At 51.2% G+C, this 19,122-nt stretch overlaps 1 protein-coding gene across 2 annotated transcripts in view; it reads left to right on the top strand.

The window, feature by feature from the left end:
- DLG5 (discs large MAGUK scaffold protein 5) overlaps positions 1 to 14,872 on the top strand; it is a 116,971-nt gene extending 102,099 nt beyond the window's left edge. For both annotated transcript variants that reach the window (XM_066242928.1, XM_066242929.1), the window contains 10 exons: positions 589 to 735; positions 1,854 to 2,037; positions 2,626 to 2,774; positions 3,511 to 3,681; positions 4,534 to 4,730; positions 9,119 to 9,262; positions 9,490 to 9,617; positions 10,782 to 10,891; positions 11,590 to 11,699; positions 13,158 to 14,872. In XM_066242928.1, the coding sequence (XP_066099025.1) occupies positions 589 to 735; positions 1,854 to 2,037; positions 2,626 to 2,774; positions 3,511 to 3,681; positions 4,534 to 4,730; positions 9,119 to 9,262; positions 9,490 to 9,617; positions 10,782 to 10,891; positions 11,590 to 11,699; positions 13,158 to 13,261 (1,444 nt within the window). In that variant the 3' untranslated portion in view covers positions 13,262 to 14,872. The remainder of the gene's footprint in view (positions 1 to 588; positions 736 to 1,853; positions 2,038 to 2,625; positions 2,775 to 3,510; positions 3,682 to 4,533; positions 4,731 to 9,118; positions 9,263 to 9,489; positions 9,618 to 10,781; positions 10,892 to 11,589; positions 11,700 to 13,157) is intronic.
- Positions 14,873 to 19,122: the final 4,250 nt, after the last annotated feature.

Genomic DNA, 19,122 nt, shown 5'->3' with positions numbered 1-19,122 from the left:
CAGCAGGTGCGTGGCTCATCGTGGCGGTCCAGGGTGCCAGTTGCAAGTTCTGGGCATTCTTCTGCTGTAGGAGGAGAGGGACTAGCCCTGGATTTTGGGAAGAGGTCTCCTCCTGAAAGAGGGTATGGAAACAGATGGCTGGGTCTCCCTGTGCTGCAGGAGGCCCTACACCCTGAGGTGTGGATCCGTGAGCAGACACTGCCTGTGTTTGCCCTTGTGCTGTAGGTTAGAGGGCAGGTGGCAGGAGGGGAAGATACGCCCCTGCCATGCAGCACTGCACGCAGAAAAGAGGGGGATGAGAGGCACAGAGGAAAAGGGACAGCGAATTTGTGTGTCCCCAAGGCTGACACCTTCACAGAGGATCCCAGAGTTGAGAACAGGTGATGAGGAGAGGACAGGCAGATGCTGCAGAGGGGGTGACTTGAGCCCAAGTTCCCAACGCATCTGCTATTCTCAGGGCTTGGGGCACAGTGTCATGTAACCGGGTTCCTGTTCACAGCCCAGCCCCGGTGCCCACCGGAGAGGGAGTGGCTCCAGGCGGCTGAAGGCTGTGTGCTGCTCCTTATTCTTCCTGCCCTGTATCCCCAGCTCCCATCTGGACCCTGCCAGCACCCACTCCACTCTGCAGGGCAGTGGTGCCACCACCCCAGAGCATCCCTCTGCCATTGACCCACTGATGGAACAGGACGAGGGCCCTGGCACGCCCCCGGCTAAGCAGAGCGCCCCCAGCTCCAGGTCAGCAAATGCATGCTGCCAGCCTTCCCCTGTGTGCCTTGGTGAGTGGGGTGGGCCAGCAGGGCCACTGTCGTGGCCTGAGCACATCCTCTGAGAGGTGTGGGCACTGGACAGCCATGTCACCGTGTGCTATAGACCATGTCACCGTGTGCTATAGACCATGTGACCGTGTGCTATAGACCATACAGTAGGCTATCAGGATTGGAGTGGGAGACACACTATTCCTTCTTTCCTCCCTCCTGCCCTTTCTTGCTTTCTCTTTTTCTCTTGTACATGCCAGGAGGGGGCAGTATAGGCCACGGTGGAGCAGTCAGGAGTGTGACAAGGTGGGACAGCTAAGTTATACCGTTCAGGATGAGCAGGGTTAGGTATGCACAGGTGAGCGTGGAGAACAGGCCAAGGTGTGATCAGCTTTCCCGTGGGCAGGAGGAGGCAGGGCACATCCTGGAGCTAGAGGGGAATGATGAGAGGGCCACATGGGCCAGGCAGGCAGTCCTGCACGGCCAGGACCTTGACCAAGCCCGACCTCACTCAGAATGAGGCCAGCTCCGTGTCCTTTGCACCGGAGTCTGTCACGTTGGAACCTGCTGCAGCGCATTGTGATCACCCGCTGGCTTTTCCCCTGCGTCCCCTTTTGTCAGGCTCCATTCCTACCCCCTTTGCCTCAGTCTGCCGCCAGCTTGTAAGTCTCCCCCACTGCACTGAGGTCCTTGGGGGCAAGGGGCCCTCCCTTTGGTTTAGCACGGTCCCGGCCTCAAGCTGCCTGAGAAGTTGTGTTCTGGTTGGTGGTACTGGCTCTAACGCTCCTTAGGCGGAACGGGATTAGGAAAGCAAGTGCAGCTGGTGGGAGCGCACAGCCTGAGGCAGGCGGTGACAGCTGGGCCAGAAAGCGGGGGCTCTGTGACCTGGGCTCCCTGTTTTCACCTCTGCCAAACCTCAGCAGCCTGTCTAAGCTGTGCAGCCCAGCACTGTGCCACCTCTCCGCTCCCTGTGGCCTGAGACCCCTGCAGACACAGGAGCAGGCAGACACGGTCAGGGCCTGAGGCACTGTTTTGCCATTTTTGTGCCCTCCCTCCCTCCCTGTGCATGATTGAGGAATTCCACTTTGTTTCCTGAAGGACGGGGGGAGATGCCAACAAGAAGCCCTCGGAGCCACGAGTTGTCTTCATCAGAAAGTCCCAGCTGGAGCTTGGAGTGCATTTATGTGGTGGGAACCTGCATGGTGTGTTTGTGGCCGAGGTGGAGGATGACAATTTTGCCATGGGCCCTGATGGCCTCGTGCCGGGGGACCTCATCCTTGAGGTGGGTCTGAGCTGCTGGGCAGCAGGCCAGGCCCCTTGCTGCACACCAGGCTTCCTGCAGTCTAGGGTGGCACAGGAGGGGGAGGAGCGCAGCCTCTCACTTGGCGACCCTTGTCAGTGTCTAGTGCTGCTGAGACCCTCTGGGCAGATCGCGGGGAAGTGGGCAGCCCCAGTTGGGCACTGGCGTCCAGAGGGAAGGTGCTCTGCGTTTGTCGGCATCAGGACTCTGATGGACAGTGTCATCTGCCTGTCACTGGGTCTCCTGTGTGATGGGGGGTGGGTGGCAGGCACGGAAAAACACAAGTAGCATAGCGAGGTGAAGTGCAGCATTGGGAAAACAGGGTTTCTCCTAGGCCACAAAAAGAATATAAACACTGATTAACCCACCCTGGTGGGGGTGAGACAGTGCCATCCTGGTGTGGAGGACAGAGCAGACACTGGGCAGGTGACAACCCCACTGTGAAGGAGAAGCAGACAGATTTCTCCATGAAGGGGATGTTGAATTAACACCTTACCCCCAGCCTGCCCCTCATGGGTGCCCAGGCTGCCCCAGGCTCCTACCATCTGACCCGTCCCCTGTCCTGGGCAGTACGGTGGCCTGGACGTGCGCAGCAGGACGGTGGAGGAGGTGTACGTGGAGATGCTGAAGCCCAAGGACGGCGTCCACCTGAAGGTGCAGTACCGCCCAGAGGAGCTCGCCAAGGTCAAGGGCCTGCCTGGTGACAGCTTCTACGTCAGGTGCCAGCTGCCTGGGCTTCCAGGGATTCGGGCCAGGGGAGGGGCTTTGGATGAAGACTGTTCCCAGTAAATGTCTCTGTTCTTGCCCCAGAGGGCGGGGCCATGATCATTATTTGGGCCCCAAACTGCAAGCAAGATACTTTTGACTTAGAAAAACCCTCGAGGGCCAGTTGGGTTCCTTCTTTAGGTTTGGGGGCTTGGGGGATTTTGAGGCCACAGAGCCCCATTTTCTGGTGGGGCGCCCTCCTGTCCTGGTCTTCCCTTGACCCAAGTTTGCTGGTCTCTCTGCAGTATGTGCACAGTGCCCTGAAGTACTGTGTGAAGTGTGTGGGGCGCTAGTCCCTGTCTGTAGGACTCCCTCCTTGATGGGGTGTGACGTGTTTCCATCCTCGGGAGTTTCTCATCTGTAGCAGCCATCAGCCTCGACTTCGTGAGGAAGGCGAATGGAAAGGCTCAGATGGAAGTGTAGACGCAGCCTGTGTCCTTAGCAAGTTCTGTGTCTGATGGGCATGAGGCAGCACTGGTCCACAGGAGCCCCAGCCTCAGGGAGCAGAGGCAGCTTCTTTGTCCTGTTATGTGAAGCCTGGGCTCCCTTCTTTGGGAACCGCCACCAAAATGAGGAGAGATGACAGGTCCTGATCGTGGTCTGGGGAAGCTCAGAGCAGGAGAGGGATCCAGGAGCATGGCCACCAAGGCATGTGGCCCCTGGTCCTATTCCCTTTGTCATCTGGTCCAGGGCCCTGTATGACCGGCTGGCAGAGGCGGAGCATGAGCTGAGCTTTAAGAAAGACGACATCTTATATGTTGATGACACCTTACCCCAGGGCACATTTGGGTCCTGGATGGCCTGGCAGCTAGATGAGAATGCCCAGAAGATCCAGCGCGGACAGATCCCCAGCAAATACGTGTGAGTGTTTTGTGTGTGTGTGTGGCGGGGGGGGCTAGAGAGGGGCATGTGGCACCTGGTGCCTATCTCACAGGATGGAGGACTCATTCTGCTATTCATCTCGGCTTCTGGTTTCTGTGTCTTGCCAAAATTGCTTGTCTAAGAAGTTGCTCCTAGTGTAAATCAGTGCAGCACACAAATCAGTCCTTTAGAAGCACAGCGGCAACTTAGGAGACAACTTTTTTTGTTTTTAACAGATTTATTGGGGTATAATTCACGTGCCATACAATTGACTTGAAGTGTACAATTCTGGGCTTTTAGTATGTTCACAGATATGTGCAGCCATCACCAGTCAATTATAGAACATTCTCATTACTAAGGAAGAAGCCCTGTAGCCTTTAGCTATCCCCCTCTGTCCTCTGTCTTCCCTGCTCCTTTCCTAGCCCTAGGCACCCACTAGTACACTTCTGGTGTGTGTAGAGTTCCCTGGACTCTGGTATGTGTGGTCATAATATAGCTTATGCTCTGTGTGACTGGCTTCTCGCACTGGGCCTATCCACGCTGCGGTGTGCATCAGTGCTTTATTCTGGTGGCAGGAAGCATGACTTGTACCACCAAGTGAAGGCTTTCTTAGCGCCTTTCGATACCCATCTGAATATAGAAACGGGCCTGTTCCGAGAGCTTGCCCCCAGCTCTGGTGTTTGTGTCTGCCCACAGCCATGGCTCCAGAGTCCTCGGTGGCATGGGTGGGTGAGGTATCCATGAGACCTGCTGGGGAGTATTGGAGGAGCTTGGAGGGCAGCCCTCACTCTCCGCAGGCCGGGCAGGAGGTGGTCCCTTCCCAGCACTGCCATTCCCTGTGACTGCATGCAGGATGGACCAAGAATTCTCCAGGAGGCTCAGCATGTCCGAAGTCAAAGATGACAACAGCTCCTCAAAGACACTGTCAGCGGCTGCACGCAGGTCCTTCTTCCGAAGAAAGCATAAGCACAAACGCAGCGGGTCCAAGGATGGGAAAGACCTCCTCGCATTGGACACCTTTTCCAGTGATTCCATTCCACTCTTTGAAGGCGAGTGGCTGAGCTCACTTTTCTAGCAGGCTCTTGGGATTGGGTGTGCTGTGGACCAGATTCCTCACAACAGTGACTTAAACAATATAGAGGCTTACTTTGCTTTTGCACAGAAGTAGTCTAGAGTTAAGTGTCTGGGTTGGAATTGTGGTGCTACTGTCTTCAGCCTAATGTCTTTCTCTAAGATGTGGCTTCCATCCTCAGGGTCTCCCATAGTCAGCCATGTCACTGCAGCTCCAGTCGTCATGTCCCTGTTTAGGCTGCAGAAGGGGGTGGCAGTGCCTCAGCTGAGTGTACCTCTTTAACCAACTTACCCAGAAGCTCCACCCTGCGACTTTACATTTCACTGGCCACTTGTGTGTGCAGGAGAGCTGCAAAGATGGTGTTTTAATCGGTACATTGTTGGCCTCCAGTGACACAGGTTCTGTGAGTAAGGGCAGACAAGTATTGAGTGGGCAGTTCAATATTTATCTGGGTTGTCATGACATTCTGGCTGTTACTAACAAAAGTATTTATGACTATATTGTCTAAGTTTAAGGAAAACATAATTATCAACTAGAAAGCTTTGATATGCTTGTTAAGGCCAGTAGGGTTGGCTAAAGGTCACATCCAGAACACAGAGATGGTTTGTTTCTGTTCACAACCATACCTGTACACTTTTGTCACTATTTGCTTCACAGATTCGGAAGTGCTAATGTTAAATGAATACATATTTAAAATTGTTATGTTTTTCTGGAGAATTGATTCCTTTATCATTATATAATGTCCTTCTTAGACTCTTGTGACAGTTTTTGTCTTACATTTTGTCTGATGTAGCTGTGACCACCCCGCTCTCTTTGGTTTCTAATTTGTGGGAAATGTCTTTTTTCTATTTTATTCTGTGTGTATCCTTAGACCTAGAGTGAGTTTTTTGTAGCAAGCATATAGTTGGGTCTTGTTTTTCTAATCCATTCAGACAATCTATGTCTTTTAATTGGGGTTTTAAACCCATTTATATTTAAGCTAATTATTGATATGGAAGGACTTAGTATTGCCATTGTGTTATTTTCTGTATGTCTTGTAGCTTTTTGTCCATCTTTTCCTTTTTTGCTGCCTTCTTTTGTGTTTCATTAATTTTTTGTTGTGTCATGTTTTGTTTGCATCTCATGTCCCTTTGTGTATATTTTGTAGTTATTTTCTTTGTGGTTAGCACTGTAATTACATAAAACATATTCAAAGTTGCAACAATTCATTTTAAAGTAATAACTTGATTTCAATCTTACATAAAAATTGCTTTACATCTCTGACCGCCCTACTTTATGTTGTTGATCACACCAATTGCGGTTTTTTTTTGTTTTTTTTTCATTTTTCTGAAGCTGGAAACAGGGAGAGACAGTCAGACAGACTCCCGCATGCGCCCGACCGGGATCCACCCGGCACGCCCACCAGGGGCGATGCTCTGCCCACCAGGGGGCGATGCTCTGCCCATCCTGGGCGTCGCCATGTTGCGACCAGAGCCACTCTAGTGCCTGGGGCAGAGGCCACAGAGCCATCCCCAGCGCCCGGGCCATCTTTGCTCCAATGGAGCCTTGGCTGCGGGAGGGGAAGAGAGAGACAGAGAGGGAAAGCGCAGCGGAGGGGTGGAGAAGCAAATGGGCGCTTCTCCTGTGTGCCCTGGCCGGGAATCGAACCCGGGTCCTCCGCACGCTAGGCTGATGCTCTACCGCTGAGCCAACCGGCCAGGGCCCAATTGCGTTTTTATACTGTGTATTTATTAGCATAGATTTATAATTATTTTTATGCTTTTGGCGTTTAGTATCTATATCAGATTTAAAAGTGATTTATGCATCTCTACCATGTTCCTTCCAAATTCTCTGTTTGTCTGTATATTTACTGTTACTGGGAGTTTTATACTTTCATGCTGGTTGGATTCAGTGACTAGTAAGATGCTCTCAAGCCTTGTGGGTCTGTTATTATGAGGACTTCTTTATTTTTTTTTTTCATTCTTTTTCTCTCTCTCTCTTTTTTTTTTTTACAAACCCTTGTGTTGAGGGCTGACTTTCAATAGATCGCAGTGAGGGAGCTGCTCTGCTACGTACGAAACCCCGTGAGGATTTCTGATGAAGCAGATTATTCGGGGAGGAAGAGCAATCTTCTAAGTTGGTTACCTGCAGTATGGCATGTTAGTTGTTCCCTGATCCTTGTTCTAGTCAGTTGAGGAAGTGGTGACTTAATATTCATAGACAGGGAAATGCACAGACAGATGCAGTGCACTCCTGAGCGGAATGTTCAGAAGGAATGAAAGAGATCAAAAGGAATCAATACAGATGCATTTCAGGAGCACCGCCGAGTGAACAGGGGTTGCAGAGTACTTACAGGGTCTGTCATGTCATTGTTCTTGAATACATACATATGTATAACATATTTTCTAGCCTTTTTGAACATATAAAAATCAACATGTAAGCCTGACCAGGTGATGATGCAGTGGATAGAGCACTGGACTAGGATGCAGGGGACCCAAATTTGAAACCCTGAGGTCACTGGCTTGAGCACGGGCTCATCTCTGGTTTGAGCACAGCTCACCAGCTTGAGAAAGCAATCAATGAACAACTAAGGTTCTTCATTGATTCTTCAGCGCAACAAAGAGTTGATGCTTCTTATTTTTCTCCGTTCCTGTCTGTCCCTATCCGTCCCCCTTTCTGCCCCTCTCTGTCTCTCTGTCTCTGTCACAAATAAAAAATCAACATGTAAGAATAAGAAACATTTGGAAGGGTGCACTTCCTCCTTGGAAGGAAGTGATGGGGACCAGTGCTGGACAAAGGGGTCGGAGAGGGTGTTTGGCTTCATCTGTAGTATTCTGATTTCTAAAAGAGGGGATGTATTCATTCCTCTTGGAGGGTGTTCTTTGTCTTGGGACTCCTTAGCACTCTTAGTTAGAAATGCACCGGTGTTCCTAAACACTAAATGTGGCAACAAGCCCTCTCCTGCATTGTTGGCAATAGCTCAGGACAGCAGGTTGAAATAATCTGTACAGAGAAGCTTCTAGATGTACCTGGGTAATCATCAGTTCTAAAAAAATATGTGCACGGGGATAATGAGGAGGAGGCGAGACCGCGCTCACTCCTCCCTTGATTCTCCACGAGCTCTGACGTGGAGCTGAGGCTGCACCTGGCGCTGTGCTGCGTTCACTGAGCCCACTTTCGGGCTCTTCTGTCCTTGTCTCCTAGTCACACTTGGCTGTGCAGCTGTGTCCAGGTCTTCCAGGCCAAGCCTTTCATGGACCCTTCCTCATAAGCCCACCGTAGCCTTCCCTCACTCAGCTCTGCCCATCGCCATCGCCTGCCTGGGGAAGAGCTCCCATCGACCTCCTTCCTCGGCCGTTTTGTTGGTCTCATCATCTGATCCAACATCGTGTTCATTTAACTCCTCCCACCCCTGGGATTGCTTGCTCTGTTGCCTGGAGTTAATAGGCAACTCTGGTGTGGTTGTCTTGTCATGTGGTGCTGTCCCATGCCATGGTTAGAGTGTGAGCTGGGGAATGGTGAGGACTGTGCTCTCTACACTTTGTAAAGTGTCTTTGAGATGCCAGCACAGTGACTGAGGCCAGGAAGGTGCCAGGAGGTACTTGTGTGCTGGTGTGTAGGCCATGTCTTCCTGCAAGGACTATTGTTCTTTTGGTGGAGTGGGAGGGTTACTACCTGTATCAGCTAGGACATTGGTCTGACTGCTGTAACTGAGACCAAATAGCGGTGGCTGGAGCATGACAGGAAGCTTGTTTCTCCGCCGTGTACTAGTTTGAGCTAGTGGGTGCTCCCCGAGAGACAGCTCTGTTCTGGGGGTTACCCAGAGACCCGGGTCCCTTCTGCCTGTGCTCTGCTGCTTCCTGAGGGCTGTCCTCATCTGCAGGATCAGAGCTGCCTCACCACACCTGGTTCTGTCCATTTCAGCCCACAGGAAAGTGGTCAGGGAGGTGGGAGCTTCACCTCTGCTCACTGTCCTGGGCAAGTCAGGGTCACGTGACTGCCCACCTCCAGGGGAGGCTGTGCATGGCAACCCTCAGAGAGCGTCTCTCTAGAGAGCAGAGAATGGAGACTGAGGGTGGGCTGAGCAGGCATCAGACACAGAAGGAAGAATTTCAGCAGAAGAAAGTGCTGAGATGACTTGGGTGTTCACAGACAGGGACAGTTGTGCTGGGCTCCAAAATGACCATGCCCTGGTGTGCCCAGGATGTGGGACTCATTCTAAAACTGGGCAAATCCCAGGCAACCTGGGGTGAGCTGGTTACTCCCTGGCTATGGATTTGTGGGTGCTTGCAGTTAGCAAGGCCGGGGGAGCAGTGCACCCCCAGTCAGCCTCCCTCCCTGTACTCCTGATGGGTTTCCACCACACTGACCCTCTCTCTCCCTCAGATTCCGTGAGCCTGGCCTATCAGCGGGTCCAGAAAGTAGACTGCACCTCCCTGAGGCCCGTTCTGATTCTGGGGCCTTTGCTGGACGTGGTGAAGGAGATGCTGATGAATGAGGCGCCTGGCAAGTTCTGCAGATGCCCCCTTGGTGAGCGGCCCCTCCATGCCTGTCCCCGTGACCGTGCCCACCGCCTCCTCAGGCTCGGTCCCAGTGTTCCAGAGCCCTCCTCACTGGGCTCAGACCAGCGACTGGCTTCGGTTCTTTCTCTGGGAGGGAGGACAGCAGGATGAGGCTCCCCACAGCCCTTCTGCCCAGTGCTTTTCCCCAGAGCCACTGCAGGGCAGGCTCCTGACTCCTGTGGCTGTGCTTGGCAGAGGTGATGAAGGCCTCCCAGCAGGCCATTGAACGCGGTGTCAAGGACTGCCTGTTCGTCGACTACAAGCGGAGGAGTGGCCATTTTGATGTGACCACGGTGGCTTCCATAAAAGAGATCATAGAAAAGGTACCCGTTACTTCAGATAGAGGGTTCGGTGCCTGTTTGAGCACTGGACTTGGACCACCCTATGCCTTTAGGCCTCTGCCTGGATGGACCCGCTTGGGGCTTGTGCCCGTTGCTTCTGTGTGCTTGCACTTTCATAGAGAGTTAGTCTGGGAGAGGAGTGTAGGGTCACCTTGTGTACAGGTCCCTTCTCCCCTTTGACAAGAGCTCTGACTCTAAGAAAGGCCTCTCCCAGGTAATTCTACAACAGGGTTCCAGGTGTGTCTGCTGAGCTTGTATGTAGAACTTCCTATGGCCCTTATTCTGGGGACTGGGCACACAGTTTCCATCAGGGCTCCTGCCCTTGAGGGGCCAAGAGCCCCATTGCTGTGCATCTGTAGGCTCTTCAACATCCAGGGTCTATTTGCAGGTAGCAGGAGGGAAAGTGTGGACAGCACCTACGTGGGTTAGAAATGCAGCCCTTCAGGGTTGGGCGCTGCCCTGCGCTGCAGCCTTCTCGGGCTGTCTGCTGACTCCCTGGGCTCCGGTGTCCTCCTGTTGAGTAGTTGGCTTCTTACAGCTGTAGGTGTAGGGGGCCCGTTGGAGTGATGAGCTCCGGTCAGGGGCCCAGGGTGTTAGCCTGCCAGTGCGTGGGCCCCTCATTGGAGCTTTTGGAGGCTGGGAAGACCACAGCCACAGTGCCCGTGGTCTTCCTTTGCCCACTCTGCCTGGAGCCCAGGGCACCTGGGACACATGGTAGTCACAGACCCACCAAGCAGACACCTTTCCCCCAGGCCCTGCTGAGGGTCTCGAGTCTTCATTTGCTCAGGCTGGTAGAAGTAAGGTTTCTGAGGGTAGGAAAGGGTGCTTGCTGTTCTCCATCCAGACCCCATTTGGCCCTGACTCTCAGCCTTGACCCGTTAGAACTGACAGCTTGTGGGGAAAAGTTTTGGGGGTAAGCTTTCTCCATGGTTTGTCGTGTGGTCTTCATGAAAGATGATTGCTTCCTTGTTTGTGGGTGGAACTTTATGGGTTTATTTATGGAGTCAGGTAAGAGCAGTGTGAGTGAGAGGTGGGACCCATTGGTGGCAGAGAAAGGTGGAACGTGTCCCCAAGAAGGGTTTCGGTGTTTCCGAGGCCCAGCCCCCTGGCTTGGCCCTGGCGCTCATGCTCCCCCTGTCCCCTCAGAACCGACACTGTCTGCTGGACATCGCCCCCCATGCCATTGAGCGGCTGCACCACATGCACCTCTACCCCATTGTCATCTTCATCCACTACAAGAGTGCCAAGCACATCAAGTAGGTGGCTGGCTCCTTCAGGCTGGCTCAATCAGCCAAGGTGGCAGGGGTGGGGTTTTGGGTGGGGGTGGAAGAATGAAACCGACCTGTCAGCCTTGAAGATAGGCAGCTGTACGGGAACCACCCTGCTGCCTCAGGCTCGCGTCTGCAGTCAGGCAGTGTTAGCCCATCTCTGCCCCTCACACCCTGCCTCTGCCCTGTTTGGGCGCTGCCTCAGTTCTAAGCATGTCCAGCTTGTCTGTAGAGTTGCCCTCCCACCCCAGCCCTGCCTCCCCTCCTCCGGCCTCTCAGCTGGTGCTCACAAGGACACAGGAACTAGCTCCCTGGCCAGGTCCAGCTCCGCCACAAGCAGGTTGTGACTCGGACGGGCCTTTGCTCTCACTGCCCTTCAGGTTCCGTCCTGGTTGGGCTAACAGCTCATCGAGGCCCTCTCCATTTTGCCTTTTTGTGCTTCCAGGCTTCTGGTACCTGCTCTCGGGGCCCACGGGGGTGTCTGCTCACTAGGTGCATGCCCTGGGGTGCCCACATTCCCCCTCTTCCCGGAACTCTCCGTGGGCCCTGCAAGCTGTTGCTGTGCTTTATGCAGGGAGCACTAGGCCCCTGTGGCCCTGGGCGTCCTGTTACTTTGCACAGAGGAAGGGCAGAGGAGGGCCTGGGGAAGTGAGAGGCTCAGTGTGGCTCCCTGAATGTCCCTGTAGGGAGCAGAGAGACCCCATCTACCTGAAGGACAAGGTGACTCAGAGGCATTCCAAAGAGCAGTTTGAGACGGCTCAGAAGATTGAGCAGGAATACAATAGGTACTTCACAGGTAGGTGTGCCTAGGCTGGGGAAGAGGGCGGTGGGGTGGGGAGGGGGTCAGGTGCCCTGATGACATCATTCTTAGAGATGGTAATGGCCTGTGCTCTCTGGACGCCTGGGGAGGGCTGCTGTGGGCACTGGCATGGCAGAGGTCTTGTTGCAGGCACAGGGCAGAGCTCAAAATGTTGTAGTGTAACAGGCAGGGTTCACTGACTTGGCCTCGGGTCATGGACTGGCCTTGTCCACCCAGATTGTTTTGCATGTGCAGCGGCAGGCTTGTCGCACACCCTGGAACATAACTGCAGTGCTCCCGGGTGGGCAGCACGGTGGTGGTGGCTGTGACCCGCTGTTCCGGCACCCTCCAGGGCAGGTCAGTGTTGTCGTGAGGTTAGGGTCAGAGAATCTGCGCCCTTACCATCTTTAGTCTCTGAAACAAAGCAATCCAGTGGAAGCCCGACTCCCACTGCCATCAACTCTGGCCTCCGACCTCTTCCATAAACACAGGTCGTTTGTAGGGGCGTTAATAACACTGCGGTCACAGAGAGATGGGACGTGATTTTAATTAACTTGTAGAGGTGTTGTCATCTAGTTTGTTGCTTCTTATGTAACTTCTTATGTTATTTTCAAACCCACCTCCGTGCTTCTGTCTGCATATATGTGGATGTATTTTAATTTCTAATCCATCACATACCAGTGTTTTAGTCAAATACATTAACAGTTACTAGAGAAATGGAAATGTAAAACTCCAAAACTTAGAAAATACAACCCTTGCCCTTTTACTAGATTCAGATGCTCGTGTACATTTCTAGAGCAGTTTCTAAACGCTCCCCAGCAGCTCCTGCACGGACCTTGGTGCGCAGCTGGGACGCTGGTCGTCTGCCGGCGCTGTGCTCTGGAGCACACTGCGCCTGGTCCAGTGTCTGCATGACCCGGGGTGTGAGAAGCCTGCCAAGCATGGCTGGGTCCATGGCAGCATGTCATTGTCCTTGTTGGGGAGTCCCCGCGGGTCCATGGGATGTCCAGTTCCTAAACCCGCCCTGCTTCCTGCGCAAGTCTGTGACTGATTAGAACCCCTGACGCACCCCTCACGGCTCTCCGGGGCTCTGGGCTCCCTGTGCTAGACTAGGCACCAGGCACCCTTGCATGTGATGCCAGTGGTTGAGTCCTGGTTACCCTGTTACAGGGGCCAGGGAGCCTGGCAGAATTTGACACCAACATTCATTTACGTTCATATTTTCAACATCCTACTGAACAGCTGGCCAGAGACACAGAAAAAGTCAAAGTGACTTGTGTTCAACTCTTGAATTTTTTTTTCTTCCCTGATTTCCTGCTGATGGAAGAGAGAGTGGGTGGGAGTGAGGCAGTGGTTCAAAACAGGCGGAGGGACAGGAATAAAGGGCATGTTGACTTGCCTCTCACCAGGTCTTTCTCTGCACTCAGTGACGTGGGTGTTTGGGCTCTTTCGCAGGGGTCGTCCAGGGAGGAACCCTGTCGAGCATTTGCACTCAGATCTTGGCATTGGTCAATCAAGAACAAAACAAAGTCTTGTGGATCCCAGCCTGCCCGCTGTAGAGAAGCAGTGTGCTGCGATGCGACCGCAGCTTGTCTGCCGGGGCAGCACCTGGTTCAGCTCCAGCAGCTCAAGAAGGTCTGTCTGTGTGTGGCACGAGGGGAAGGATCCGGGAACAAGGACTCCAGAGCACCGCCTTTGAGTCAGAGGGCTGTAGACGGACGGGACCCAGCCCCAGCCCAGCAGACCGTCTTCCTCACACATGTGCTTTAAGACAAAACAGAAAACAAAAGACTTTGATAGAGAGGTTCAACACCAACCTTTCATTAGCCAGCTGATCAGAGATGCTGCAAAAAGAACCTTTCATATCACAAGTTTACAAGCCTCTTCTAAGTGTTTGGTTGTTTATGTTTACTTGAACGGCCCGTGCTGTCGGGGCCCAGCCGTCGATCTCCTGTGTTGCTTTTGTGTTGGTTTTGTTTCTGTTTTCAGCAAAACAACTCTGAAACCTCATTGGGCTACTTTGCTTTGGAAGGTTCTCGTTAGTGGGACCAGAGTTCTGAAAAACTGTGCCTCCTTGGTGGCACCTCCTGGAAGGACATTGCGACTGCAGATGCACGGACGTCTGTGGTGGCAGAACCAGTGCCTTGGTGGGTCGGCTTGCTCACGGCAGTGTTCTCTCCTCCTCTACCCAGTACAGCGACCTCGGCAGTCTCACCAGCCCGTCTCAGGCGTTTCCTCCTGCCGTCCACTTCCTCTCTTTTCTTCTCCATCTGCAGTTATCATTTCAGCATCCTGGCTGGCCTGCCGGAGCCTCTTGGGCTCCCGTGACAACTAGTCTTGGGCATGATGTTAAGCCGAGGCGTGCCATTGGCTCCTCTGTGGGCTTGTAAATAGTGACGGCCTCTCATCAGTGCCGTGCTTGCAGGGTACTAAACTCTGTAGAGGGGCAGACGTCAGCGCTGCATGAAAAGTGTTTCAAACTTTGAATTGAGAGTGTTGGGGGTGCCTAATGGTGAGTGTTGTCAAAATCGCAGAGTGGGATCTTGTGGGATCTTTTAATCTTGGCTGTAGCACTCACAGCATGAACACTACTCACGGGGATGTCTTTATTTGGGATTCATTTGTTTTGATTTGGTTTTTTTGCACTTCTGATGCTGGATGTATCTGGCTGCAGATTTTATGTAGCCCCTCCCTAAACTGTGTGTCCTGTTAATTATAGGTACTGTACTGGGCTCCATGTAAATGTCACTGCGGTAGGACCTATATTTTAATACTGTTCCTAACATTTCATTTTACTAGCAAGAAATGTTTGATTTCATTTTATTATTTGTAATTCTAGACACTAGACTGTAGTTTAGCCATCCTGACGTTTTTTTAAAAAAGGGATATATTTTCTTGCACAGTTGTTCAAAAAGAGACACATTTCAGTCCTCAGTGCTGCCCTTCATTTTACAGGTATGCGCTGCGGCGCTCAGACCGCTGAGGCGGGCCGTGGGCCGCCCGGCCTTGCCCCTGACCCCGCGCCGGGCGTCGGAGCCGCAGGCAGAGGGGCCAGGCCGGACAGTGTGCACAGGTACTGTTCTCACAGACTGGGATTTCCTGGACTGAAACCTGACTTTGTATCAAAAATTAAAGACTTTAGTACAATAAATAAAGGTCAATTTCTGTAACTTGTTGTGATGAAGAGACCTGTATTTCACTGTTTGCTGTCTTCCTGCTGCCTCTGCTTTCCCTTATTCCTGAGTTCAAGGTGGTTCCTTACCCAGCAGCAGGTAACTGAGCTGGCTGATGGGTGAGGTTCTTTCCAGAGCTGGTGACAATCACAGCCCCTTGTACCTGCTGCGTCAGCCTCTCTGACTGCCCGCGCCCAGCACTGGCCACAAGCCTTCCTCCCTGCATGCCTCCAGCAGTGTGGGTGGTGGTTGCAACTGGGGGCTGATGGATGGAAGACTCGGAGCCTGCCCTCAGGGGCTCACACTCAGTCTGCAGGGTGGGACTGGGCTGTGAGGAGAAAGGGGAGGGGACCCTGCATGTTCTCGGTAAAGGCCCTGCCTGGCATGGGGGCTGCGGTGCGACACCACCCACATTGCAAGGCTCTCTGGGGCAACCTGCTTGGACCTGGAGCCTGTAGTTCCAGGTGGCGGAAAAGCTGGGGAAAGTGGCCAGGAGGCCAAGACTGGCCTCATGAAGTGATCTGAGGCCTGCATCACGGAAGAGCCCTCTTATGCTGCTCTTTTTTTGTTGGAGGAGCTTGAGGGCAGTGTTCTGGAAAAGTCTTGCTGTTGTGATGGCTGAGCCATTGGGGGCAAACTTGCTGCTGGTCCCTCCCTACAGGTTCCACCATGGACCTGAGGCCACTAGAGGCATAGAGCTGTGTGGGGCCAGCACTGGCTGGGACCCAGGGTGCACCCCTCCCCACGTGGAACTGCCCAGACTCTGCTCGTTTGTAGAGGGGCCAGCTGCTGCATCATTTTTACCATGTACAAGGTCGATGGGATGAGGGGGGGCACTGTTTTAGGAAGAGTGTCTTTGAAAGAGCTCAGTGATGTTACCCAAAACTTAACTGTGTGCACTTGCAGCGTTATGAGTAATTTTATTTAAACATTTCTGTGTTTTCAAAATTTTCTATGGGAAATTGGTTTTCATTTACAATTACAAGGAAAAATCCACTACACCTTTTTAAAGTGGAGGAGCAGTTAAGTGGCTGAGATCACACCTGTTCCTGGGTGCCCCGAGGCCTTGCAGGGCAGCCCAGATGCACTGCCGCACGGCACCCGCACGGGATTTGTGCTGTCTCTAAACCAGGATGAGGTCGAGTGGGGACAGGCCACCGCTGCCTGACTCAGCACCAACTCGGTGTCTGTCTCATGCAGGCTCAAATCATTGTAGAATGGCAAAGCTGACTGTTCACTTCAGCTGTGAGGGCCTGGACAAATTGCTGTCTCCTGGCCTCAAGGTCTGGGCCTCCAAAGACAGCACAGACTCGATGACGTCTGAGGCCCCTTCCTGTGCTGACTTCACCCCTGGCCTTGCAGAGGCTGGGTAGACCCAGCTGGAGGAGAGTGTGACAGCCGATGCCTAGGGGCAGAGGGGCCAAGCTCTGGCCCAAAGCCTGGGCCTGTCCTGGGCGGAGACGAAGCTTGGAGGTTGAGCAGAGGGGCTGGCCAACTGCAGCTGCCACCCCCACTGGATTTATGGAACAGAGGGCCACTGGGTCACAGGTGCCAATCTAGGAAGCGAGGGTGGGGCAAGTGTAACTAACTCCCCATTGGTAAGCTCGGTGGCACCAATTGGTAATCCTCGTGCTGGGGATAGGGCTCCAGATCTGTGCTCGGGCAGCTGGGCCTCCTCTGTGGCTCCCTGCTGGTGTTCTAGCCTGGGAGTCCTTGACCTGCTTTGTCAGTCTATTTTCTCATCGGCTCATACCTTCCAGAATCTAGTTCCGGCCTCTTAATAGTACCCCCCGTCAGATCTTCTTGCTGTTTATTATGTATTTACATGTTCTCAACTGTGAAATGTGTCATACATACAGAAAAACATATAATTGTATGGTCCAAAGAATAATAAAATAGATGGTGTATTGTCTTTAAGGATCAGAACATGATCACTACCTTAGAAGCCACCTTATGCCCAGCCCTGTTGAAGTCTCCATGTTTTTCATTAAAGTAGGTGCTAACTGACTTGTGGTTTAATCATTTCTCTGCTTTCCTGTCTGTTTTTGCCACACTAGAGATATCTTGGAAACATACAGTATTCAGTTTTGAAAACACTGGGCATCAAGCACAAGTTTAACTGTGGGGAATGAACTATGTTGCCACCATTAGATGAAGTCGGCCAGAAAAAGAATTGCAGACTGCTCTCAGAGTGAACCACAGCTTCCCTAGAAATTTACAGAGCAAGCCCCGCACGGGAAGTCAATGAGCAGGGACTCGAGGAGTCCTGGAGCCAGCGGGTCACCACAGGCAGGGGAGGTGGCAGAGCTCTCCGCAGACAACGGTCTGGCAGAAATGTGGCCGGTGGGTGGGGCTGCTGCTTTCTGTTTTTGTGCTCACCTGCTAATAGGAGAGCAAGAAGTTCATCAACTCATGTCAAGACATGTTAATTCAAACCTCGTAGAAATAAGGATCTGGACCAGGGTCACCTTGATTTTTTATTTTTTTTTTATTTTTATTTTTTATAAATTTTTATTAATGGTAATGGGATGACAATAAATCAGGGTACATATATTCAAAGAAAACATGTCTAGGTTATTTTGTCATTAAATTATGTTGCGTACCCCTCGCCCAAAGTCAGATTGTCCTCCGCCACCCTCTATCTAGTTCTCTGTGCCCCTCCCCCTCCCCCTAACTCTCTCCCTCCCTCCCTCCCATGTCCTCCTTCCCCCCACCCCTGGTAACCACCACACTCTTGTCCATGTCTCTTAGTCTCATTTTTATGTTCCACCAATGTATGGAATCATGTAGTTCTTGTTTTTTTCTGATTTACTTATTTCACTCCTTATAATGTTATCAAGATCCCACCATTTTGCTGTAAATGATCTGATGTCATCATTTCTTATGGCTGAGTAGTATTCCATAGTGTATATGTGCCACATCTTCTTTATCCAGTCTTCTATTGAAGGGCTTTTTGGTTGTTTCCATGTCTTGGCCACTGTGAACAGTGCTGCAATGAACATGGGGCTACATGTGTCTTCACGTATCAATGTTTCTGAGGTTTTGGGGCATATACCCAGTAGAGGGATTGCTGGGTCATAAGGTAGTTCTATTTGCAGTTTTTTGAGGAACCACCATACTTTCCTCCATAATGGTTGTACTACTTTACAGTCCCACCAACAGTGAATGAGGGTTCCTTTTTCTCCACAGCCTCTCCAACATTTGCTATTACCAGTCTTGTTGATAATAGCTAATCTAACAGGGGTGAGGTGGTATCTCATTGTAGTTTTGATTTGCATTTCTCTAATAACTAATGAAGCTGAGCATCTTTTCATATATCTGTTGGCCATTTGTATCTCTTCCTGGGAGAAATGTCTGTTCATGTCCTCTTCCCATTTTTTTATTGGATTGTTTGTTTGTTTGTTGTTGAGTTTTATGAGTTCTTTGTAAATTTTGGATATTAGGCCCTTATCTGAGCTGTTGTTTGTAAATATCATTTCCCATTTAGTTGGCTGTCTGTTTATTTTTATATCAGTTTCTCTTGCTGAGCAAAAACTTTTTATTCTGATGTAGTCCCATTCATTTATCTTTGCCTTCACTTCTCTTGCCATTGGAGTCAAGTTCATAAAATGTTCTTTAAAACCCAGGTCCATGATTTTAGTACCTATGTCTTCTTCTATGTACTTTATTGTTTCAGGTCTTATATTTAGGTCTTTGATCCATTTTGAATTAATTTTAGTACACGGGGACAGGCTATAGTCGAGTTTCATTCTTTTGCATGTGGCTTTCCAGTTTTCCCAACACCATTTGTTGAAGAGGCTTTCTTTTCTCCATTGTATGTTGTTGGCCCCTTTATCAAAGATTATTTGACCATATATATGTGGTTTTATTTCTGGGCTTTCTATTCTGTTCCATTGGTCTGAGTGTCTATTTTTCTGCCAATACCTTGCTGTTTTGATTATCGTGGCCCTATAATATAGTTTAAAGTCAGGTATTGTAATGCCCCCAGCTTCATTCTTTTTCCTTAGGATTGTTTTGGCTATTCGGGGTTTTTTATAGTTCCATATAAATCTGATGATTTTTTGTTCCATTTCTTTAAAAAATCTCATAGGGATTTTGATGGGAATTGCATTAAATTTGTATATTGCTTTGGGTAATATGGCCATTTTGATTATATTTATTCTTCCTATCCAAGAACAAGGAATATTTTTCCATCTCATTGTATCTTTTTCGATTTCCCTTAACAATGCTTTGTAATTTTCATTATA

This window comes from Saccopteryx bilineata, chromosome 9, assembly GCF_036850765.1.
Source record: "Saccopteryx bilineata isolate mSacBil1 chromosome 9, mSacBil1_pri_phased_curated, whole genome shotgun sequence".
NCBI classification, from domain to species: Eukaryota; Metazoa; Chordata; class Mammalia; order Chiroptera; family Emballonuridae; genus Saccopteryx; species Saccopteryx bilineata.
The sequence above is the reverse complement of the archived record's forward strand: the minus strand, read 5'-3'. Positions and strand labels throughout refer to the sequence as shown.